At 47.6% G+C, this 20,029-nt stretch overlaps 1 protein-coding gene across 1 annotated transcript in view; it reads left to right on the top strand.

The window, feature by feature from the left end:
- CBFA2T2 (CBFA2/RUNX1 partner transcriptional co-repressor 2) overlaps window positions 1-11,254 on the top strand; it is a 37,513-nt gene extending 26,259 nt beyond the window's left edge. Inside the window, exons 8-10 of the mRNA XM_044661603.1 lie at window positions 1,855-1,923; window positions 6,343-6,533; window positions 10,964-11,254. Of these exons, the coding sequence (XP_044517538.1) occupies window positions 1,855-1,923; window positions 6,343-6,533; window positions 10,964-11,254 (551 nt within the window). The remainder of the gene's footprint in view (window positions 1-1,854; window positions 1,924-6,342; window positions 6,534-10,963) is intronic.
- Window positions 11,255-20,029: the final 8,775 nt, after the last annotated feature.

Genomic DNA, 20,029 nt, shown 5'->3' with positions numbered 1-20,029 from the left:
TCACCATAAAAGAGAGGGACTTATCCACCCACTTTGGGAAGGTGCAGTATTTATAAGGTGGAGATGACGTGTACCTGTTTCTGTGGGCATCCAGTTCAAATGATGTTTTAAGAACCAACCTTAGAAACAACAGAATGACTTTGATGGCTTTCCCAGGGCTGAGGGAGAAATCATTTCAATTTAATATTACCTAGAACCCACTGTTCTGAGAAAGTGCTTGTGGTTGGGGTCACTGCTCTAAGAATAACAGCAAAGAGAAAAAGATCTCAGCCACCTCAGTGGTTTTCCCTCCAGTCCCCGGACCCATGGGCCTTTGCCTGCTTTCTGTAGTCTCCTTTAATATTTGTCTCCAGTTATGAAGGCTGGCCCTGAACCTCAGGTTTAGGAAGCACCTTGAATCTGGCTTCAGATACTTCCTAGCTGTGTCACCCTGGGCAAGTCACTTAAACCTGGTTGCCTAGACTTTGTCATTCTTCTGTCTTAGAACTGATACTAAGATAGAAAGTAATGATTAAAAAAAAAAAAAAAAAGGAAATACCTTACCCTTGTTAGACTTTTTTATTCCTTTCTGACAAGTGCTCACAGACTTGTAGAAGGAAGAGAGATCTGGGGGAAGCTGGTCTATCTGGTTTATGGGCCCCCTTTAGAAGCTAAAGGTACCAGCCCCCCCTTTTCTTCCTTCATCCGGGGCTGTGAATATATTTGTCTTTTCTTTTTAATATACCCTTTACCTTCCATCAGAATTAATACTATGCATTGATTCTAAGACAAAAGAGCAATAAGGGGTAGGCAATGGAAGTTAAGTGACTCATAAGCTAAGAAGTATCTGAGGCTAAATTTGAACCCAAGACTTCCCCTCTCTAGGCCTGGCTCTCAATCCACTGAACCACCCAGCTGCACCCCCAAAGCTAGAGTTCTTTCTACTATACCTTGCAGAGATAGCATCACTTCTGCTCCTATAGGGAACACCTACAGGTTTTCGGTTAACACTTGATTTCTAAACTCTTGTCATACATGTCTGGCAAACCAGCAATACACAGTTTTGCAAGAATTCTGGAAATAATTCCTTAGTTCCTCCTTACTTGAGCCAGTTTCAGTCAAAATAAATCCTCATAGACTCTTTTTTTTTTTTTTTTTTTTTTTTTTTAAAGAATGAGCCAGTTCAGTTTAATTCACCAAACACTTAAGTGCCTACAACTTACTCAGCCCAGCTGTTCTCTCCTTGGTTATTTAAGCACAAATCCATGATAGCCTGACTGACCACAATGAATGTCATGACCTCTGTAGCCATCATCTTTGCATGGGTCCTGGTGCTTTGGAGCATATCGTACTGGGAGCATTCAGGAAAGCCCCTGGTGGGGTTGGTGGTTCTTTCTTATCTCGTCTAGGAAAATCCATGAGATGGCTTGAAAGTGCCACTATGGTCACTTAGCTAGAAAATAACCCAAGGTGGGAGTGAAACCCAGATATTCCCCGTTCCACATCCAGACCTCTTTCCACTACTCTATTATGCTGCCTTAGTAAAAAATGTGTTTTCTTGTCACTTACCTAATTCTTTCATCCATTTGGAAAGCTTTATTATTTTAGATTTATAGTAGTAACCTATTTCTTAAAATGTGACTTGAATCTCTAAGCATTTAGATATTCTCTTTCTCCCTTTCTCTCTGCCTCCCTCTCCCTTGCTCTCTTTGTTTCTCTCTCCCTCTTTTTCTCTCTCTCTCTTCCATTTCTCTTGTCTTTGTTTCCAACATCCCCTTCCAAGAGAGAACAGATAAGAGAAGACTGAGTCTCAGTGCATGGGGTGGGATTTGGGCCCCTCTGATGATGCCACTCTATTTCCCCCTCTCTCTGCAGATTCCCAGCGTGAGTTCAACAACAGGTCAGGCGCAGGCTATGTCACTGAAGATATCTGGAAGAAAGCTGGTAAGCGTGTGTGTCTGCCTGGGCATTATAGCAATTCCCTGCAACTTGAGTGATTCTACTTGGAAGAAAGCATTTGACCTTGTCTGCAAATGTAGACCAGTCTTGGCCATCTGCTGTCCTGTGGGTTTTATTCTGTATTCTTTGATCCTGGTTTTTGGTTGGCCAATCATAGAGGGGAAACAGACCCAGAGAGGGGAAGGAACTTGCCCCAAGGTCATTCCTCAAGTCAGCAGCAGAGGGATAGTAGCCAGGGTTCTTTCCACTGACCAAGTGCTACCTCTTCTTTTTTTCCTTTTTCTCCCATCCCAGCCTCCTCCTGCTTTACCTTGTCATTCCTAAACCCTGATTATCTTTTCCTGACACGGCCCCATCACCTCTCCCTAACCACAGCCTCCTGGGAGTAACTCAGTTCATTCCCTTTGGCCAAACGGACTACAAAGAAAAGTTTCCTGAGCCTCCTCCTTCTAGCAGAGTCCAGTTTCGTAGGCCCCTCCACCTTTCCATCTTTAGTGACCCATATCGCTCCCTCTGTTTCTGTCTTCTATTCATCTGCTATCTTGGTCACCAGCCATAACCCATAACCCCAACCATATCCTTCCATAAAAACCCTGACACCTGATTCTTTATCTTCTTTCTCTTATTTACAGAGCTCTAATATACCCTGAAAACATCTTCACAAAACTTCTGTCTTAGCCTCCTATTTCTGACTACTTCATTCAGCCTTATTAATCCCTCTAAAACAACCCTTTTATCACATTACTGCCCTGCTCAAGAACCTAGATTGGCTCCCTATTTACCTCCTCTCTAGACAGGATCGTGATCTCTTAATTCTCATTCATTCAAACATACACACACAAAGCCTGCTCATTCTTGTCTTTCTGCCTTTGCTCATAATCTGCTTTTCTCTGCCCAAAGTTCTGTCTCCCAACCATACTGCATTACATTCATTTACCCAACAAACATCCACTAAACACCTATGTGTATATATATTATGTGTGTGTGTGTGTGTGTGTGTGTGTGTGTGTATTTGAGCATGTATAATCACAAACATTCTCTCTCCTCCATGCCCTGGGATATACAAAGTTTAGATAAGCCATGTCCCTGTTCATGCTCATGGCCCAGAAAATAAGATTAAAGGCACAAATAAAGAGAACTGATATGTACAATGTTATTTGATCAGTCCTGTATGGACAGGCATACAAAGCAGGAGTCTATATGAGATCTTTAGAGGAAGCTTGTTCTTAACCAGGAGGTTTAGGGAGGTCTTCCTGGAGGAAGCAGTTTTATAAGGAGTTTAACAGAGGAAAAAGAAGCAGGAGGCAATTCTAGCCGCACAGAGAACAGATGTGGACATGACGCAGAGGGTGGGAAGTGGGACAGGGTGTATTTAGGGGGCACACATAGGTAGCATGCAGGGCAGTAGCTTGTGTGAGAGAGGCTGGAAAGTGGGCTGGGACAGATTTTGGGGCCTTGAAAACCAGGCAGCAGGCTTTGAACTTTACTCAGGAGCGTATAGGGAGCCACTCAAGATTTCTGATTGGAGAAATGATGCGGCCAGATCCAAACACAAAAAGAATTATTCTGGCAGTAATCTGAATTGTACCAGGGAGATGGCCATAGAAACAGTCCATTACTTGCCCATTGTTCAAGGCCACGTTCAGCTCCCAGCTGTTTGAGTCCATCCCTCCTGTCTTCTGAAATTATGTCCTACCAGAGGCAGTCGGGTAGCTCAGTGAATTGAGAGTCAGGCCTAGAGACAGAAGGTCCTGGGTTCAAATCTGGTCTCAGACACTTCCCAGCTGTGTGACCCTGGGCAAGTCACTTGACCCCCATTGCCCACCCTTACCACTCTTCCACCAAGGAGCCAATACACAGAAGCTAAGGGTTTAAAAAAAAAAATTGTGTCCTACCCAGCACCGTGCACTTTATCATTGTTTCTCCAATTCTTTCACTTGCCAAATTCCAAGCTCTCTGTCCCTAGTAGACAATAACTTTGGGATTGCCTGATGGATAGACATTCAGAGCATCATAGAGTGGCAGAAGAGCCTAGAGCCTGTCCAGTCCAGCCCCTTCGCTTTACAGGGGAGTGTACAAGTGAGCCCAGGCAGGATTTGAATTTGGGTCTTCCTGACTCCAAGTCTAGAACTCTGTCTGCCAGTCAGGTCCTCCCTCAGCTCATCACAGAGACCTTCTGCCTGGCTCCAGGCCTTTTTCTGCTGTGTCAGGTGGCATTTAAGCTCCTCTCTCTGTCCGCTTTCCTTCAGAGCACCTCCCAGCATCCCCTAGCAACCAAGCCACATTTATTAGATACCCGATACGTGTCGGGCACTGGGCTGGCCTTGGAAAGCCCCGAGCTGGCTCCCTTCAGCCCTGGCGTTTGCATGAATATCTTCTTCCTGGAACCAGCCGTGGCTGATGATGGCCACAGCGTATTTGTCTTCCTCGTCTTAAGGGACACGAACCGCGGCCAAACCCACAGGCCGGAGAGTGCCCCTGGCGCTTCCGAAATGGTTTCTGGGGAGACGTTTGAGGCTTGCGTAAAGCCTGTGTTTCCCTCAAAGCTCAGCGATCTCCGAGCACAGAGCGTGAATAAAGGGCAGCCTAAGCCAGGCTGTACAGCCCAAGCTCAGAGCTAGCTGGCCGCTGTGGCCGGCCCCCTCGTGTTCCTTTCTGCTTCCCACTCAGAGCGTCAAACTCTGCAGCCAGGACACCCTCCAGCAAATGTCCCTGAGAAACTCTTGACCAAATAAATAAAAAACACGATAGAACACAGATCGTGTTAACTTGTAGTTCTCTAAGTCAGTCATAGGCTTGGCAAGAGTCTTTATGTGTGCTGGAGTGGCTCCGTTTCTGTTTGAGATCCGCCCCACTAGGGAAGAGTCTGTATGTGGATTTTCTGTGTCTCCTTGGCTGGGTCTGGTTCCCTCTGCAGTTTGGGTCCCTCCTTCCCTCCCTCTACTCAGAGAGCTTACACTAACACATCTGAAAGAAGAATTAAAATGCAATGCTAAGCTGTGAAGGACTGAGTAGGGTAAAATTCTAAAAAAGGAGGAGCCCAGCAGGAATGGGAGAAGGGAAGAAGGAATGTGGCCTTGAATGATGAGTAAAATATAAGAACTTGGGGGCAGCCGGGTAGCTCAGTGGATTGAGAGCCAGGCCTCAAGATGGGAGGTCCTGAGTTCAAATGTGGTCTCAGACACTTCCCAGCTGACTGCTCTTCTGCCTTGGAACCAATACATAGTATTGATTTAAGATAGAAGGTAAGGGTTTTAATTTTTTTTTTTAAACCCTTAACTTCAGTGTATTGTCTCATAGGTGGAAGAGTGGTAAGGGTGGGCAATGGGGGTCAAGTGACTTGCCCAGGGTCACACATAATTTTTTTTAATTAAAAAAATTATTAAAAAAGTAAGAACCTACGTTCATCCTACATCTCACACACACACACACACACACACACACAGAGGGAGTAGACTTTGGAACAAAAACATTACTTTTTCTACTTATCCCAAAGCAAGTCCTCAGACGGAGGTGTCCTTGGGCAGAGCATGCTGTCTCAGCAGAGGCCAGGTTAATCCTCCCCTAGCTAGGGCCTACGATGGTTAGTGTAGGAGTCCTTGGTGGATGTCTTCAGTTGGGAAAACCAAGGTTTTCTAGCTTCTCCTCAATATCTCCATACATTGCCTGTAATTTTGCCCTTTTCCTTTAAGTGCTCTACAAATAATAAGTATTTCTTTTTTTTTTTAACCCTTCCTTTCTGACTTAGAATCAATATACCATGTATTGGTTCCAAGGCAGAAGAGCGGTAAGGGCTAGACAGTGGGGGTTAAGTGACTTGCCCAGAGTCACACAGCTAGGAGGTGTCTGAACCCAGATTTGAATCCAGGACCTCTTGTCTCCAGACCTGGCTCTCTATCCACTGAGCCACCTAGTGGCCCCCAGGAATAAGTCTTTCTTAAGCATCTTGTGTGGATAGCCTTGCACTAATAAGCACATTACAAATATCTTATTCCATCCTATGAATTCCTAGGATGACCTGCTCTCATTTTAAATATAAGTATAAAATACGACATCTGTCCAAAGTGGGACTGACCACCCATGTTAAAACACCGAACCTCCAGTGAAAGAATTGGTGGAGCAGAAACGCGAAAGAAAACATACAATTTATCACTTGTTTATATGGGTATAGGATTTGGGGTTTTGGTTTTATAAAATTATTTACTTACAAAAAAAAGAAATAATATGGAAATATGTGATAATACATATATAACCCAGGGAAAAAAACCTAAAATTTAAAATTAGAAAAATAAAACACCAAAATCCCTGAGGCCCTTTGCTTGTGCTCCATCTTGTCATGCCATGGGGTGAACGTGCCTTTGTGGGGTTCCCCGGCCAGTTAATGATCCTGTCGTGTTCCCCTAGAAGAAGCTGTGAATGAAGTGAAGCGCCAGGCCATGTCGGAAGTGCAGAAGGCCGTGGCAGAGGCTGAGCAGAAGGCCTTTGAGATGATCGCCTCAGAAAGAGCTCGCATGGAGCAGACCATCGCAGATGCCAAGCGCCAGGCCACTGAAGATGCCTTCATGGTTATAAATGAGCAGGAGGAGTCCTCTGAGGTAAGAACTTTCTGGGCTAGCGGGCAAGGGCGTAAGAGGGTTCCAATTGGAGCCTGGGGTGTAGATGTTGATATTATATCTTTTTTTTTTCCTCACCCAGAATTTTGTTTTTAAATAGCAAATTTTTAGCTTAAATTTGTAATAGTCAAAGAAACTGGTGTTAAAGTAGATCTCCTTGGCAAAACAGAAGGAAGGGAATCTGTGGGGATGCTGGCATCCATTTAGAGAGGACAGGCCGTTTTCAAATAAGGGATGCTCCGTGGCATGGTAGGCAGAGAACTGTCCTCAAGCAAGGAACCTTGTCCGGTGCTGGGGTTCATGCCTGCCCTGATACAGCAGTGGGGCAGGGGTTAGGCATGCAAGGATGGCAGTGATGGTCACCTCTCCCATTACAGGACCAGGTTAAAATTTAGAAAATATGCTCATAGGGGCAGCTAGGTGGCTCAATACATAGAACTCCAGACCTGGAGTTGGAAGGGCCTGGGTTCAAATCTGGCCTCAAGACACCTCTAGCTGAGTGACCCTGGGCAAGTCTCTTATCCCCAATTGCCTAGCCCTTACCACTCTTCTCCTTAAAACCAATTCTTAGTATCAATTCTAAGACAGAAAGTAAGAGTTTAAAAAAAAAAGGAAAAGAAAATATGCTAGGAAAGCATATTAAATGGGAGATGAATCAAAGTGTGTAATTGTCTATGAATGAGCAAATGAATTTTTGAAAGCCCTCCTGTGTGCCATGCACGTGCTAAGTTCAGAGGATGGGAGTAGATGAATGAGGATATGTCAGTATCTGGGTGCCTAACACTGAATGTAAAAATAGAAAAAGCAAGACAGTCTCTGCTCACCTCTGATGGAGAAAGACAGCCCAGCAAAGTTCTATGGGAATGTCGTGTTCCTAGAAGGGGCAGGCAGTGTGCAAAGCTGGCCTGGCCAGGCTGGGCTTCTGGCGGGATCCGGGATGTCCTCGTGGCAGTGTCGGGGGACCTTTACCACCTGGTCTTAGAATGTATTGAGTCTAAGGCAAAAAAGTGGTACGAGCTAGGCAGTAGGGGTTTTTAATCAAGTAACACAAAGTGCACTGAGAGGAGCAGCTAGGTGGTTCAGTAGGTGGAGAGCCAGGCCTAGAGACGGGAGGTCCTAGGTTCAAATCTGACCTCAGACACTTCCTAGCTGTGTGACCCTGGACAAGTCACTTAACCCCTACTGCCTAGCTCTTACCACTTTTTTGCCTTAGAATCAATACATTCTAAGACCAGATGGTAAAGGTTTAAAAAAAAGAAAAAAGGTAGACTGAATAGGGAGTCAGTAAGCCTGGATTCCAATCCCAGCTCTTCCACTCCATTCCCTGGACAACTTTAGAGAAGTGCCACTTCAATGTGCTGGGCCTCAGTTTTTTCCTTTGTAAAGTGTAAGGGATAGGATTAGATAATGCCTAAGGCCCTGGCTGACTGTAAAATCCATGTTCCTAACTATTTATGATGTAGATTTTTTTATTTTATGATTGATTTTTTTTAATGTTTTCAAAAGACAAGCTAAAATTAATTGGCATTGTTGATGAAATGATGGACTTGGCATTGGGTACACCCGAGTTCAAATCCTCCCCCATATACTTACTAGGTGGGTGATGCCAGCCAGGCAAGTCACTTAGCCTGTCTAAGACTCAGTTTCCTCATTGTAAAATGGGAATAATAATAATAACATCTTCCTCTTAGGATTATTATAAGGATCAAATGAGATAGTGCATGTAAAACACTCTGCAGACCATAAATCCCTATACAAATGCTAGCTATGTTATTACTATGAATAATAAACAATGATGATGATAGTAGTCATAACAGTTTAGGCTAAAGGGCCAGGGCTCCATTCTCAGGCCTCCCTTAGCTGGATGGAGGAGATGTGCAGGGCCTTGGACCTGCTGGCTCAAAAGCCTTTTGAAGTCCAAATCTATCCGCCCTGGACCTGAGACCCCATGGGGTGCAAGCTGGCCAGGGGATAGAACGTGGGGTGGCCCTGCCCTCCTCAGCCGCCCAGGAGTAAAGTGTGACCAGATTTCACAGCCTTCAGGCCTCTCCATCAGCCCCAAGCCCTGCCCTTTGGAAGGCACCGGCGACTCTCGGAGACGGTGCCTGAGCACTCCTCCCTGCTGCTCCTGGGCTCGTGCACTCACGAGCAGGCCTGCTGGCTCTGCTTGGAAACAGCGTCCTCCCTCCCTTAGCAAACTTCGCCAGCATCGCCCTGTGGAGCCCTGACTTTGGCTCCGTGCCCCGGGTTATTCCCCGCCAGCCGTCTTGTTGGCAGGTTCACCAGCTGAGGCGCTTCTCAGGGGGGGCCAGGCCCAGGGAGCTGGGGAGGGGAGTTCAGTGGACGCAGAACGGGGAGCGTGAGAACAGCTTCATCTGCTTTGTTGGCTTTGAGGCTAGGCTTGGAGCATGTGTGACAGTCCCAGACGTCCCTCACAGAAACTTGCAGAGGAGCGCTGTGGGGGCCGAAGGGGAGACAGACCGTGCGTCTCTTCACTGGGTCTTCAGAAAGTTTTTTCTCTTCCATCACAGGGTCTAGACATGGGTGGGGAGCTCCTGCTGTGGAAGGCCTCTTCCAGGGAGGAAGATGGGTGGCTTATGTCCGTCTTTTTTTTTTTTAATTTCCACATTGTTCATGTTCATAAGTGAATGATTTTATAAAACCAAAATCCCACAACATACATCCAATCAGACTAAAGGAAAAAATAATATGCTTTACTCATCTGCATTCCAACCCGACAGTGCTTTCTCTGGAGATGGCTAGCATTCTTTGTCCCAAGTCCCTCAGAATTGTCCTGGATCATTGCATTGCTGAGAGTAGCTCAGTCTTTCACAGTTGATCATTCCACAATATTGCAGTTACTGTGTATAACGATGTCCTGGTTCTGCTCATTTCATTCTGCATCGGTTCACATAGGTCTTTCTGAAAACTTCCTGTTCGTGGCTTATGTCTATCTTAGAGCCTTGGAAGGTAACTGGGGATACCAAGAGGATGACTTGGCTGGTCATCACCTCGCCAGGATGTGTGAGAAGCAGGAATCAAATTTTATTTTAATATTTTAATTTAAATTAAAATTAAATATTTAATTTAAAAGGGAAAGGTTAAAAGGGATTTGGAGAACCCTAAGGCTAATTTTCTCTAACTAAAAGTCCCAAGGATCTAATGTCTCCTCAAGGAGAGTCTTCTCAGAGTTGTGGGTCTACACTAATCCTCTCCTGACTTTCTAGAAAATCCCCAGTCCCTGCTCTTGCTAAGCTGCACTAACCCCGCCCCCTTAGTTGGTATTAAGGTACTGGTCTGTGGTAAGCTTGGCAGGGCCTGGGGAAAGATCCCAAGTCCGAATGGACTCAGATCTCCCACTCACTGACAGCTGTTGTTGACAAGATGTTGAGTCAGGCTGGCTTCAGTTCAAGGATCTTCTCAGGAAACACAGGAATTAATGAGAAAGAAGGATAAAGGTAATCCACAAGATAGGCTGACAACAAAAGCCTCCTAGATCGGTGATGGCAAACCACTGACACGCATAGCCATTTTCAGTGAATACAGAGAAGTTTGGGGCCACATGCCGAGGCCTCATGAAACATTTGCTGTGGGGTAGTGTAGACACTCTGTGCCCTATAGATGACAATTCTACCTATATTAATTTACCTATTTTGGTTTATTAACTACAGTTACATATTACAATTATACGTTTTTGTTAAACTACGAATATCACGAAATCATGGTGTTTTTTTTTCGAAGTGACTCACCACCCGAGTTAGCTCGGATTTTTGGCAAATCATTTGACACACCAAGCTCAGAAGGTTGCCCATCACTGGCCTAAGATGCTTGTCATCCACAAACCCCAGAGAGACTCACTGCTTCTGAGTTTTTCCACTCAGCCCTCTTTTCCAACATTCCAGAATTCTTTCCTTGTTGGTCTCATGCCTCCATCCTCTGCAAACTATCATTTCTAACTTAACTCTTCCTTATAACAACAGTCAGCATGTTGGTGTTTTTTCACTGACTGCAGCCCCGGCAAGGTCATGCAGAAGTGGGGCAGCCCTCTGGTCTCTTTTTTCTTTAGGAGAACAAGATGCCTTCTTTGTCTTAGCCTTTGGCCTTGTGAAAGGCCATATTGGGGCAGCGAGGTGACTTAGTGGCTAGAGAACCAGACCTAGAGAAGGGAGGTCCTGGGTTCCAATCTGGCCTCGGACGAAGGCTTCCTAGCTGGGTGACCCTAGGAAAGTCGCTTCACTCCCATCGCGTAGCCCTTACCGCTCTTCTGCCTTGGAAACGGATACTTTTATCAATTCTAAGACAGAAGGTAGAAGGAGGGAGGAAAAGAGGAGAGGAGAGAAGGGGGGCAGAGGCAGGCCGTATTTCCTTGGTCTGCCCACCTCGACTGACAGAAACAAGCTTGTGTCTTTCAGAGCTGCTGGAACTGCGGGCGCAAAGCCAGCGAGACGTGCAGCGGCTGCAACGCCGCCCGCTACTGCGGCTCCTTCTGCCAGCACAAGGACTGGGAGCGCCACCACCGCATCTGCGGCCAGGGGCCCCACCCCCACTGCCAGAGCAAACCGCTCCTTCCCCCCACCGGCCGAATGTCCATGGCCAAGGCCGCCGAGGGAGGGCTGAGCCCAGCCCTGGACAAGACCTCGGGGGCCACCTCGCGGTCCTCGACCCCTGCCTCGATGTCGGCCATTGACACCAATGGCCTTTGAGCAGAGCCGGTCGCCGGCTCCTTTGTGGTCATTTCCTTACCACCACAGCCAACCCCTTGTGGTCCCTTGAGAAGGCGGAAGTTTCCGTTGATACATGCACCTGCAAACCATTGGCACACACCATCTCATCCATGCAGACGGCGGGGAACAGGGACAGCTACTTTCATTATCTGTCGTGTTCCCCAGGGGACAAGATGACCAGCAGCATCTCCAGCGATGACTGGGGGCTTTTCCTAAGTCTTGCTGGCCAACCTTGGCTTTCCTACGGCTTACACTCACTTTCCTCCCATGCCAGGCTATCCCGCCGCCATGCATGGAGGTGGTAATCATCGCATCGCCTTCTTCATTGCAAATCGCTAGCTCAAGCAGCCTTTGGCTCCAACTTCCCCTTTCCTTGCCTTGCTCCTGAACGCCTCTGTTCCATGCTTTTTACGGTTTAGACCCCTTCTCCGCCTTACCTGACCCCTTGAGCTCCCCAGATTGCTTTCCCCTTTAAGCCTGTAAATATTAGGTCAGCGGACCACAACAGTGCCGATCTGGAAGGAGCCTCACAGGCCGGCTGCCCCGGCCTGTAGCTCAACAGGAAGCCCCTCGCTGGGGTCCCTGACCAGTGAACTTGACAGCCTTTACTTTACAAACATTCAATGATAAAACCTGCTATATACTGCCAGTCTAGAGCACGGCGTTCTTGCCCAAATGCCTAGGCCCTGGCAGGCACCAAGGTGCCCATTTTGAACAACTGGGGAAGGATTCAACCCCAGAAGCTACTTCGCTCACTGAGCCACCTGGTCCGGCTGGAATCCAGGAATCCTAGCCTGACGAGACCTTTTACAAGGAGAAAAGCCACCAACTCCTTGCACCCTCCCCTTCTCGCAGGCTCCCAGAGCCCCAATGTAGGGTCACTTGAGACCCTGGAGGGAGAGGGGGAGGATCTGAATGTGTCACTAAATGCATTAATTGTGATTTCTATGAATGGACTTAACAGTCATCCCTGCCCACTGTGAGCAGGAGCCTCCCTCTTGATAAGCTGCCGCAGTGCAGTTTGGGACCATGAGGAGAATGTGTTTTGATCGTTCTTGCATTTGTCTTGACCGATGCAGAGAACGTCTGATCCACCTCATGGAGGAGAATCCCATTTCTATTGCTATAGAAAATGGCGGGAGGGTTTTTTTTCTCTTTAAGAGTGAACATGAAAGAAAGAGAGAGAGAGAGACATTGAATTTATTGTTGGTCTCCTCTCTCTGGGCTTGTTGGCCAAACTCTTGACTATCAAGTTTAAAAATTGCCGAGCCCAGTGCTCAGGGCTCCGTAGACTGGAATATTAACGGTGCGTCCCAGGTTATACTTGTCCAAGCCCCTCGGTTTCTTCCTGACGTCCCTGTGACTCCAGCTGTTGTGTCACCTCGTTCAGGATGTGAAAGAACCGGGCTGGGCTGGCTGCTTGCAGCCTTTTACAGGGTAGCTTTGGGACCTGCCCAACCAGTCGTGTGAGGCCCAAGGTTTGGGTTTTTTTTTTTGGGTTTTGTTTTGTCGTTGTCGTTTTTTGTTTCTATAAAGGAAGCATGTGCCATGTCAGAAAGATTTCTTCAGCTTCTGTGCTTTCAGATACTAAAACATCCATCATCTGTCTTGTAAACCATCCACAAGCTATATACATGGTGCTTTATTGAATAGTCAATTCAATCCAGTGAGTATTTACTAGTTGTCTCCTAGGTGCCAGGCACCGTGCTAGAGCATAAGCCTACACGGACTTAAATGAAAACATAGTACTGGCCCTCAAGGAGGGGTTTACATGCTGTTATTTCAAAGCGTTCCCTCCCTCCTTCCTCCCTTCCCCCTGCAGCTGCCCTGTTGTTGTAAGAAATGAAATGACATTTCTTCTGAGCTCCTCCAGCCCTGGGAGGTTTGAGGAAAATCTCATGGAAAATAGAGAGAAGCACAATGCTAAGAGGCTGCCTTGTTGAAGTTTGGAGGGCAGCAGGGAAGCACCGAGCTCCCTAGGGAAACATCCTTGGTTCGACGAGCCTCTCGCCATTTACGAAGCCTTGATCCTTGGTGGGCTTGGTGGAACTTCCACCAACATTCTCGCCCATGTTCAGACCCACACTTTGGGACGTGTGAGCAGTGTTATAGGAACCCAAGAGGGCCCACGGCCGTGCGCATCTTGTCTGCTGGACAGGATCAGCACAAGCCGTGGGAGGCAGCCAGTAGATCAGAAGGGTCTCTTATCCAAAAGATTTACCGAAAGGTTCCAAAGATTTACTCCACATCGCAGCCAGAAGCCCAAGCCTGGACTGACATCTCTGCAGAGAAGAGGCAAGTGATACTTAAACCCCAAAGAGGAATTGACAGGAGAGGAGAGGTGAAAAAATGGTGCCCATCTGAAGCGCCATTGAATCAGGTAGACCTCGCTTTAAGGAAGCCAAGCAAGTGTGGAACCAGATTTAGAAAACAAAATCACCGTTCACTCCCTTCAAGGAGTCACTAGAGATTTGACACCTGTGAATTCAAAGGGCAGGTTAGATTGGGTAAAACAAGATATACTTATTAGAGAAAGGATAATGAGGCAAAACGTACATCGTAGAGTAACGAAATTACTTCCCCTCTCAATCTCTGCATTTTATGGTGAATCCAGGGCAGCTTAGTCCATAGCAAGTGCCCCTTCCCATCTAGAAGAGAGTTTTGTCCCTCTCAATGCCAACATGGCTTCATCTGGATTTCGGCAAAACCATCACAGGGTATCCCTGGGGACATGATGGAGAAGTAGGGGCTAGGAAATAATGACAAAGAGAGCTCAGAATTGGTTGAACAGTTGGACCCAAAGAGCAGAAATTAATGGATTATATCAAGTGGAGAAGGAAGGGTACCCTAGTGATGGCCACAAGGCTCTGTCCTCATTGCCTTTTTGATCAGTGGCTTTGGTGAAGGCCTTGTTTCTCAGCCTCGAAACCCAGGAAAAGGGGAGAGGTGGCCAATGGGGGGGCGGGGGGTGGAGGGGGGTAACAAAGTCCAATACAAAGATTTTTCAATAGACAGGCTAATAGTTGAAATTTAACCCAGGACCAGTGAAAAATGTTGGCTGTTTAGGTTCAGGAAATCCATTACATAAATACCAAATTGGGGATGTCCAAACCAACAGCTGGTCAGGTAGTAAAGTCCCGGAAGCTTTAGGATGAACCAGCAGTGTGTTATGGCTGGCCAAAGCAGCCAACACAATCTTGAGCTCCATGTTCAGAGGTTCAGTGTGTAGAATGAGGGCGAGGGCGAGATCAGCCCTGCTCTCTTCCATCCTCATTCAGACCCTATTGGGAATATTGTTCCTTTTGTGGGCCACGTTTCAAGGTAGATGGTGTCAAGAACTAAGCAAATCAGATGGTGAGAGGACCTGAAATTGAATTCTTTTGAAAGAATGAGGGATGTTTATCCTGGGGAAAAAGAAAATGATTGATGCCTTCATGCAGCTGAAGAGCTAGCAGGAAGAAGAGAAGTCAAGACTTGTTCTGTTTGGCCCCAGAGGCCTGAATGAGGAAGGAGAGGTGGAGGTTAGAGGCAGGGAAAGAATTTGGGGTCACTGAGAAAAGAATGAGTAGCTGTCCAAGAATGGAACATGTTGCCCTGTTTTGGGTAGTGAGCTTTCAGTCACTGGAAGTGTTCGAGTAGGCTAGACGACCATCCGTTGGGGACAGTGGAGGATGGGGTTCCTGCCCCGGGAGGGGATAACCTCTTAGGTCTCTTCTGGCTGTGATTGAGTGAAAACAAAGACTTTAACCCTAATGCCCATTTCCAAAGATGATGAAACTGCTACGGTGGGAGGAGTCAGGGAGGTTGAACAGGTGCTAGTGTGTTCCCTGTAGATGGCACTCCGGTTGCTCCAGGAGGCCATTGCTAGACCCACATTTGCCCCATGTGCCCTGTTGCATTGCAATGTATTTCTGAAACCAAATAGGTGTGCTTGTGTGTGTTTGTTGTCTGACTGTCCCTCTCTATGGGTGAAAATTCATCCCAGCTGTGGGAAAGAAGGAAAGGGTAAGGCAGCATTGGTATTGGCGGTGGCCGAGAAAAGGCAGAAAGTGGTGTTGTCTGCAAAGGGGTGCCCTCGGGCTCCAAGAACAAAGAGGGCCCCAGGACAGACAGGGGAGTGTCTACATGTTGGCATTCCACGTTTCTGGGGAAGCAACAAAAGTGATTCCATGTCTTAGGCATGACAAGAATGTAAATAAGGGGTGCACTAACAGCCCCCGGGGTGGTTTGAAAAAGGGGGTAATTGAGCTGAAACCACAAGGCTGAGGAGAGGACAGTGGATTGTTTTCTATCTTTTTTGCCATTTAACCTAAATAGCAAAAATTTTGTTGTTACTTAATTCCATGCATAACTTATTTAATGTCTTGTATAAAGGAACCAAAATTGTTAAATATGTTATTTAGTTTGTTCTACTTCGAGTAGTCAATAAAAAGGCTATATTCCTTTTCTGGCTTCAAGCGGCTTTGTGAAGGGAAGCGGGAGAAGCTCATTGGCACCAGCCATCCACCCCTCACCCCTCTAAAGCCCTCCCTCTCCAGTCTGGCCTGAGGAGAACCCTGGAGGGCCAGAGCAGTGTGTCATTCTCCAGAGGGAGATGCCAAGGACACGGTGCCAGGCTCTGGCACATGGCAGAGGTACAAACAGCCTCATACAGAAACTCTTCCCTCCCCCCGCAGCCCAGAAACAGGGCAGCAACTTTTTTTTTCTCTTGACCGGCTCTCATCCCACACACAAAAGGGCCTGGCATGAACCTGGAGTCAGGCCTCCATTCAGATCCCTCTTCTATGCTTTAATAGCCTTATGTCCATGGCTTGGTGACTTCATCTCTCTCTGAACCTGTTTCCTCCTCTATAAGATGGGGATAACTTTTTCAAAATGAAGATATCTTCTGCCTCGTGGGGTTGTTATGAGTCTCAAATGAGATCAAAGTCCCATAATTTTTAAAGCACCATATGATCGCCACAGTTGTTACCACTGTTGAGAAGAACACGATACTCGCCACGAAGTTTTTAGGTAGTACATGGTCCGGTCCCTGACTTTCTGGAGCTTATAGTCGAGTGAGGTGGGTACAGCAAGCTACAATGCAGGTCACCATAATACAGGTGTCCCCAAAGTCTCAGTGTAGGCTACAAGCTTTCATTTTTTTTAACCCTTACCTTCAGCCTTAGAATCAATACTATTGGTTCCAAGGCAGAAGAGCAATAAGGGCTAGGCAATGGGGGTCAATGACTTGCCCAGGGTCACACAGCCTGGGAAGTATATTAATCCAAATTTGCATCTAGGACACTAATAGCAAATCTATGGCATGGGTGCCAAAGATGGCACACAGTTTTCTCTATGGGCACTTGGCCACCTTCCCTCCCTATCCTCCCCCACCCCAGTTTCTAGAAAGGCAGAACTCCAGCAGAGCTGCTCCCCCTTCCTCTCTCCATTGTGCCTGATGACATTTTTTCACATCCCTGCCCCTCTGCCCAGCAGCTAATAGGAACACACAGGGGGTAAGGTGCTCACAGGCAGCAGAGCTGGAGGAGAGCAGAGCGCTCGGGCCACTTCCCTTCCCTCTCTACACTCACTGAGGACCTCCCTCACTTCACCCATCCCACCCCTTCTGCCCAGCAGCCCAATGGGAGCTTCTTCCTGCCTCCACTGGGTTGGGTGAGGTGGGGGTTAGGGCATACCTGGCACTTGTGGGGAGGGGAGGGGCACAGCACACAGTCTGTGCAGGTGGGGGGTGGCAGCAGGGCCAGACACTTCATCTCCAAAAGGTTCACCATCACTGCCCTAACCTCTCACCCCAGTCCCCAACCTCTTCATCCCTTCTTCCCTCAACCCAGCCTACTGCCTTGGAGCCTCCTATTACTTCCCTCTTACTTCAACAGTCACCAGGTCAAGGTATTGCTGGATTAGACCAATGCCCAGGTTGCAGAGCCTCAGGCACTAGGCCTCTGACCTACTCGATCCCAACCAGGACTAGAACCTTTTACAGCAGGCCTCCAGGTTTCCAAGACCAAAGCCTCAGACACCACTGCCTTCAGAATATCCTTCAGGAACGGGGTCTCTGACACCAGTCCCCATATTTCCCTTCTTCCCTGGTATTTGAGATATCTAAGTTGATCCTTGGTGCCAGCAAGATGACAGAATTAGACATCTGGACACCTTCTCTTCCTCCTCTCCCCCCACATCCTCTCCTGGAGTCTTCCACTTTTTCCCATCTATAAGGGTTGAAGATGAGATGGAGGTGTCCAGATGGGATGACTTTGCGGGAGCCAGAAGGGGAATTGAGGCCTGGCTTTCCAAGGCCCCACTCTTCTGGATATCCTGGCTTGTGTTTGTGATAGTTGTTCCCTACATGGGATTGCAGAGGGCTGGGAGAGCCCTTAGAAATCACCTACAAATAAGGAAACTGAGGCTGAGGCCCAGAGACATTAAGCGAGCTATCCGAGGATCACACAGGTTATGTAACAAAGTGGGAATTCAAACCGAGGTCTGAGTGCAAGGCGGGAGTTTTTGGCAGGGTTCCCCTCTTCTCTGCCAGATTTCCTGTGTCTGTAGGGTCTGCTTCAGGAATTCTCTCCTTCCCCAGCACCTTCTACATAGGAAGGAGAAAAACAGGGCTCGTTCTCTGGGCCTTTCAACTCAGACTTGTGATTCCAAACTGTAGAGAATTTTAGTGGAAGGCTAGAGGGGAGCGCTCTGCCCTGGCTCCAGGAGATGCCACCCCCTGAGACGGCACAGGGTCCCCACAGGCTCCCTTCCTCTCCCGACTTTCCTGTTCTCTTCTTTGGTGAGAAGTGATCTAATGTGGGAGCTAGACAGCAGGCCAAGGAAGCATGGAGGGAGTGGGGCTGAATCATGGGGTGCAACAGACTATTCAGGAAGACCTGAGAGAGATGCCTGAGGGACAGAAGAGGGGGAAAACAAGCGACTTGAACCCTAAAAGCCTTTATAGGGTGTCCAGGTCCACACCCTGTGAGTTTATCTGAACCCTTGAACCTATGTCTTAAGCCTCTCAGAGTTTTGCACTGGCGACCCCAGCAGCCTGAGGATGAAGAAGAACATGCAGGAAGAGGCTTTGGGTTCTTGTAGGAACAAAAGGTCCTAGGTTCCCTCTGAGCCCAGTGGGCCAGGGCCAAGTTGGAGCATCCCCTGGTGGTCATGGGCCCTCACTGCAGTTAGGAGGTCTCTTGGAGATCAAACTTCAGAACTGGAAAGGCTGAGACAGGAGCTTGAGGGCCTTGGCCATGCAGGTCATCTAGGCTCCTTGCCACTGGTCCCAAAACATAGCGCCGGCACTCAGTACGAGAACTGGACCGGATGATCTCCGAGATCCCTTCCAATCTAAATCTGTCAGGAAGTCTTCCTAAGGCACATCTAAGCGTTTCCTTTGCCTGCCCAAAGAAGCCCCAGTGGAAGGACCTCTCCTGCCTCTGGGATAAAACACAAGCCAACTCGTTAAGCATTTCAAGCCTTAGCCACCAACTGGACTCCAGGACGATAGGGCATTTCCTTTACACAGAGGACCGCCAACCTGGCTTTATTGTCATTGTTCTTAATACTAATATTCCACTTCCCATCTCAGGGACTTTGCACATGCTGTACCCCTGGAATCCTTACCTCTGCCTTTCAAAATCCCCCAGCTCCCTTCAGAATTCAATTCCAAGGACAGTGATCTACCACCAGGCAGGCAGTCACTGGTGCTCCTGCCCCCAGAAATTATTTCTTCATATATTTTTGTGGGATTAAATAATTTGCAACGGTTAAAGTGCTATATAAATATTACTTAATATTTTAGTCATATCTAAGCAATACAAAGGTATTCTTTTAGACTTATCACTCCCCCATGGAATATAACCTTTTTTGAGGGGAGAGTGCCTTGACAGAGTGGGCAATTAGAAAATATTTACAGAATATTTCCAAACCCATTTTATAGATGAGTAAACTGAGGCCCAATTCAAGTGACTTGCCCAAGGTAACATAACAGGCAGCAAGTCCAGATCTTAGTCTCCAAATAGAGCCTTTTCCTCTGCTTCTTATTTGGTGAATCTAATATATTGCCAAGATGCTCCACAACCTGGTAGGGGTGAAAAGCAGGGACTACATACAAGGGCCTGGGTGTCTCAATTTACAGCCTAGGAACTTCCACTTTCTGCTTGAGCAGAATCTTGGCACCTTTTTTTTTTTTTAACTTTTCCCTCCTTTCCAGATCCTCTTCTGAATGCTGAGACTTTCCCCCTGCCTGATTGGGAGAGGACTCTAGGTCCCATTCAAAATGACTCCTTTAGGGGGCAGCTAGGTGGCTCAGTGGATTGAGACCCAGAGACAGGAGGTCCTGGGTTCAAATCTGGCCTCAGACACTTCCCAGCTGGGTGACCCTGGGCAAGTCACTTGACTCCTACTGCCCACCCTTACCACTCTTCTGCCTTGGCACCAATACACAGTACTGATTCCAAGATGGAAGGTAAGGGTTTAAAAACAAAATGACTCCTCTACCCCAGCTGATTCCACCACCCTGACCAGCTATTTGCCTTCCTCCTCCCTGCTTGGGAAGTGATTCAGTCCCTTTGCCCTCTGGGATCTGCCCTCTGTGGGTGTATAAGCAGTGTTTGCTCCAGAGCACAGCATTGCACACGCTGTAGCACAAAGGGGTCCTCTGCCCCTCCCGGGGCCCAGCCACACAGGGCCAGCGTGAGGGAAGGCTTAGGTCACCTCTCCCAGGCACTAAGCTTTGGTTGTGCCGGAGAGGGAGCCCCCTGT

Source organism: Gracilinanus agilis, chromosome 2, assembly GCF_016433145.1.
Source record: "Gracilinanus agilis isolate LMUSP501 chromosome 2, AgileGrace, whole genome shotgun sequence".
Classification (NCBI taxonomy): domain Eukaryota; kingdom Metazoa; phylum Chordata; class Mammalia; order Didelphimorphia; family Didelphidae; genus Gracilinanus; species Gracilinanus agilis.
Note: the sequence above shows the minus strand (reverse complement) of the source record. Positions and strands in the feature narration are given on the sequence as shown.